Source organism: Corvus kubaryi, unplaced genomic scaffold (genome assembly GCF_017639235.1).
Source record: "Corvus kubaryi isolate FWS band 111438036 unplaced genomic scaffold, C.kubaryi_AGA036_p1.0 134, whole genome shotgun sequence".
Taxonomy (NCBI): Eukaryota; Metazoa; Chordata; class Aves; order Passeriformes; family Corvidae; genus Corvus; species Corvus kubaryi.
In genome coordinates, this window is record NW_024580668.1 from 10,314,546 (window position 1) to 10,319,560 (window position 5,015).

General features: G+C 42.7%; 1 protein-coding gene across 1 annotated transcript; it reads right to left on the reverse strand.

Annotated features, from left to right (window-relative positions):
• Positions 1-1,004: 1,004 nt before the first annotated feature.
• FAM83D (family with sequence similarity 83 member D) lies at positions 1,005-5,009 on the reverse strand. Its single transcript, XM_042050259.1, has 4 exons — positions 4,980-5,009; positions 3,936-4,103; positions 3,218-3,342; positions 1,005-2,981 (listed from the first exon to the last, which is right to left on the reverse strand). The coding sequence occupies exons 2-4, from the start codon at positions 4,101-4,103 to the stop codon at positions 2,591-2,593; spliced, it is 684 nt and encodes a 227-aa protein (XP_041906193.1). The 5' UTR covers positions 4,980-5,009; the 3' UTR covers positions 1,005-2,590.
• Positions 5,010-5,015: the final 6 nt, after the last annotated feature.

A 5,015-nucleotide genomic window follows, 5' to 3' on the forward strand; every position in this document is an offset into this window, starting at 1 on the left:
CGGCAATAACAACGGGTTCTCTCTCTGCCCTCACACAGTCCGCAGCGCCAAATCTTTGCAACCAAGAGACAATGGAGTCGTTGTTAACACTTAGTAACGTCTAATGTCCGGCAAACTACGATGAGAGTGCGCGGGTTGGCATCGCTGCCGTGGTTGTCTGAGGAGCAGTGGCCCGTGAGGGATTAAGGTGCAATTTTGGATTAGGTGAGGCCCTGGCGCAGAGAAGCTGTGGCTGCCCATCCCTGGAAGTGTCCAAGGCCAGGCTGGACAGGACTTGGAGTAAGCTGGGATAGGGGAAGGTGTCCCTGCCCCTAGCAGGGGGTGGGATGAGATGAGCTTTAAGGTCTTTTCCAACCCAAACCATTCTGGGATCCCCTGGTGGAGCACATAGGATTTAACAGGACTGGGAGATCACTGCCCAAAAGTCGTTGCTCATTAATTAATTAGAGCTGATTCATTCTCCAGTGGAGGATGCCTCCACACTATCCATGCCACAGCTGCTGCACTTTGTACCAGGGAGCTGAAGGACAAGAAGGAAAATGATCGCACTAATAGTGAGTAGATGCAGCTGTGCCCCCCCACAGGCTCCTTACAGCCTGCTTAAACCACAGACACACCCATGAAGGCCCATGGAAGTTAGTACTGAATCAAACTTAATGTAGGCTTTGAGTAAATTAAGGACAAGCTAGAGGAAATATAAAAAATAGAAAGCCCAAATTGCTTCTAGTGAGTTCAGTAATACTGTCAAATACTCATGCTTATAGGAAAAAAAATAAAATCACATTTTATATTCTTATACCTTCCCATGCTAGCAGTGCAGTTATGGTGATTAACACAAACAGCACCTCACAGCACTCTACCTCCATGGCCACTTGTTACGCTGAGTAACCACAGGTAAAAGAGGTTATTAAGTTATAATTACGATGTTCCTAAAGTTCTAGGTATATATTTCAATATACTTTTGATATTAAGTCCACACCGTCAAAAATAAACACAAATCATAGTATTTTGTATCATCAATATATTAGTAATTGTTGAGAAAAAATCCCACATGGAAAGAGCTGCCTATTGATAACATGAACAACAAAGTGGAAAAGTTATATTTGAGAAAATCTGTACAGATAATTATTATGAAAATAAGATTGCACAAACAGTATTTTGCATAGAGTACAACACTGTATGGGTTTTGTCTTTATGGAAAATACAGGTAAGAATAAAAATACATATTTCAAACTTCTTTACATGTGGATGGAAGTTAATAGTACAAAGCTATAAACTATTGAATATTTACAGATTAGGAGAGCCAGAATGATTACATTTCAATGATTGTAAGTGCAGAAGAAAAAGGGCCCAGATTAGTTGCATAATAATCAGTACATTATTGCATTGTCCATAAAGACATTTCTTGTAAGATCCATCTGTCCAGTTTAATGCTATCTTGCTGCTAATTAGCTGAAACCCATGTGAAATTCCCCAGCTAAGTTTTAATCTTCCTTTCTGAAGCCCAGAACCCACAGGACACTCACACAAGCATATACCCGAGTATTTTGCAGTAGAAGAGCCACAAGAACAACCTGAGAAACGGTAAACCTTTGCTTTGACTAATGAGTATTTGCACTGGCAGGCTGCTGGAACTTCAGTACCTCAATGTGCAGCTGTTTGGGAGGATAGCTTATTCATTTAAGGGTGGTTTTGTACCTCCAGAAATGAATGGATTAAAAAATAATAATTAAAAAAATTGAGCATCCATGAGACCTTAAAAATGGTTCTGTTGCTGACTTTTGTGTCATTGCATTTCTGATGAAATTTGGACTTTTGTGAAGATGCAGTAGCTTCACAGATTTCAGATCTACTCAGCTTTTCCCACAAGATCAGACTGTGGCAGCAGCCACAAAGAAACCAAAAAGATCTGGCAATGCCAAGGAATTGGTCTCATTTGGCTCTACTACAAACATAGTGGGTCCTTTAGAATATTATCACTTGCACACATTTATTGCATGATGTCCAACAGTCCAGTCTAATATAAAGGTCATTTGAAATTCAGTCACTACTAAAACCTTGTTTGCTGACACATTAGCTCATTCTGCTTGCCAGCAGAGCTTTGTGTGAAGAAAATGTAGCATTTGAGGAGTAGTAGTGTGGTACTGACCTACTAGTTTCTAGATTAGGGTTACTCCAGTTCTGTGTCATGAAACAGTTGGTGGAGAGTTTGTACAACACAAGACCAAGACTGATTGCAGAACTGAACAGCAATCCTGCTTTCATCCTTAGAACAGACTTTTAAGCAGTATTAATTTCAATACCCAGATTTCTTAGAAATAAGGGTTGAGCTACTGAGCCATGACGCTGCCAACCCATCAGCTTAAAACATGCATGAACAGGTTGAGAAATGAAAATTTAACAGAATAGTAGAAGTCAATAATGGCTTTATAGTGTTCTTCAAGCAAAGCCACAATTCCAGTTTCACTTTCTCTCTGTCTGAGGTTTCTTTCCCAGCTGCTCTCACAAACGCACTGCAAGATAGTGCTGGACAGGGATGGATGGACGTGGTTCCTGAGGTTCTGCTTCTTGCTCTGTGTGGACATGCAGTTCATCTCTCTATGATCCAGTGTGGCCTCATAACCAGGGAGCCATTCCTCTTAGTCAGCGGGGGGGAGGTGTGCATCGTGTTATTTGGGGTGTACACGGCCTCCCTGGAGGCGTGCAGCCAGCTCCTCTTCCTCTTCAGATCTCCTACAAATGCTCTCAGATACAAAAATTCCATTCTCAGGAAGTGTTCCCTGGTCACGTCTCTGGAAGCCACTGTTATCCTGAACAGCTGGTCCCACACCCTGTTCTTCTTGCAGCTGGAAAACTCTTTGAAGTTGATAGGCTTTGACCGTGAATGAAGAATCCGAAATTCCAGGTCAAAGTGCGCAACTGCAGGGCCTGACAGGATCAAAATGTTATTGCTGTTCAGCTTCCCATCTGTCCACGTAAAACTAGCAAAGGAAGAGCGGAAAAATTATGAGTTAATTCAAAATAATTAGTAAAGAAAGTATTCACTGAAAATTCTCCATCACATTTAGTTATGTTGTTCTTGCAACCCAGCTGATGAGCAGTGGGGTCTTTTAAGGATAAATGTTAGTCATAAAATCTGATAAGGAAAGCAACATTGCTGGCTTTACTTTCCACGTAGAGAAATTATGTTAAGCAACAGAAAGAAATCGGCACTTGCCTGTAGGAGCCTGTTGTCACTCGAATGCCATCAATTAACATGAACTTTTCACGGACTTTTCCAATGATTTTGACACCTGACCTGGTGCAGTATGTGCTCCCCGTGATAATTCGAACCCTCATCAGCTGTTAAAGACACAGCAAGAGTCAGGTGGACTGCAAAGTTCAGTGATTGCATTTAAAGGAGTAACACAGGAATAACCATCCCTGCTGAACTGCACACTGGCACAAGACTGACCCACTAGGAACCAAGTGATGATTTTTGTCTCATTTTTGTAGGAAAAGAGGTGACACTAAGGGGCAAACCCATAAACTGACTGTGCAGAATGTGACTGTGAAAATTCCTGTCACGTAATTGTCAGGATCCAAATTCCACAGACTCCTGAGAACCTGCTTCTCCATCAGCCTTCAAAGTCTCAGCGAGCCCAAGCAACTCCAGTCATGCTTTAGGAACTGGACATTCCTCCTGCATTTCCTTGAACATTCAATTAGTATTTGTGCTCAGAAAGCAGCTGTAACATCCAATTACAAATATTTCAGATTTTCTATTAATTGCTGCCTTATGTAAGAATTGTTAAATCTTCCAAAAAAGAGCTGGAGCTACATAACCCCCATTTTAAGTTGTGGCAGCAGGTGTAATAAATTCTTCTTTTGTCAGCTCAAAGATTACACTCATGAGAGAATCAGTTCCCTACCCCTATAAATATGACAAGGCTCACCTTTTCCTGCTCAAGGTCAACTCCCAGATCCTTGCACATTTTTAGAAAGTGGGAAAACGAAGACTGATCTAGAAGGATATACACTTTAACTTGCCACTGGCTACAGGCTTCCAAGAGGTCTGTGAAGATATCAGTATCTGTGAAGGAATCCATAACCAGGGCAATCATCTGCAACGAGTTTCAGAAAAAACCATTAGGCTGTTTCCACAGCATCGCAAGGGAGATAGCACATGAGAAATTTGATTTTCAAATTAAATATTCCCCCCTGCCTTTTTTTCAGGTGGTTATGGAACATGGTACAGTCTTCCGTGGTACAATGCATTCTTCCACACCCTGAAATAGAACTAGACCCCTAGTTTTGCTCTATGTTAGGCAAATTTGATCTCTTCCTAGGCAAGAGGGGATTTTTCCGAGAACAGATGTCTTTTCCTCAAAAGCATTGCCAGAAGAAAAAGGTGAGCTTAATTCCAATGCTACAGTTTTCCAGTCTTTCAACTTTTCAAATATGAAAAGAAACAGTAAAAAAACCCAAACCCACCAGTGTCTGACTGCTCTTTACATCTCACCTCTCTGTTTAAGATAAAAGGTTTGTCTTCAACTTATTATTCAGATTCTCATATTTCAAGTCAAGAGCTGAGCAAAACGTCCATTGAGACTCAGCTCCTATCCCCGCAGATCTTCCCCATGGGCTGAACCCCAGGGTGTGCCGTGGATCCTCTGCAGGATGGGGAAGCAAAGGCTATTTCAGAGAGCCGGGAATGGGCGCACTCGGGATGTATCGCTCACAGGTGCCAGCTCCCTGAGGGAGCTCAGCGGCACCCAGAGAGTCCGGACTCGGTTTCCAGCAGTAAGGGGGGAAAAAGCTGGCAAATAATGAACGTGTTAAAAAAATAACTAGAAAAGACGGTGGGAAAGATATAAAGCAATACGAAACAGCAGAGTAAGTAAAATCGGGAGTTTATGTAAGAGTAAAGTGAAGCGGGGAAGGACGAGGTGGCCCCCGGAAGCTGCGCAGGGCGGCGCGGGGCCGCCGCGGGCACTCACCTGCCGCGCGGAGCGGATCTGCCGCCGCACCGCCTC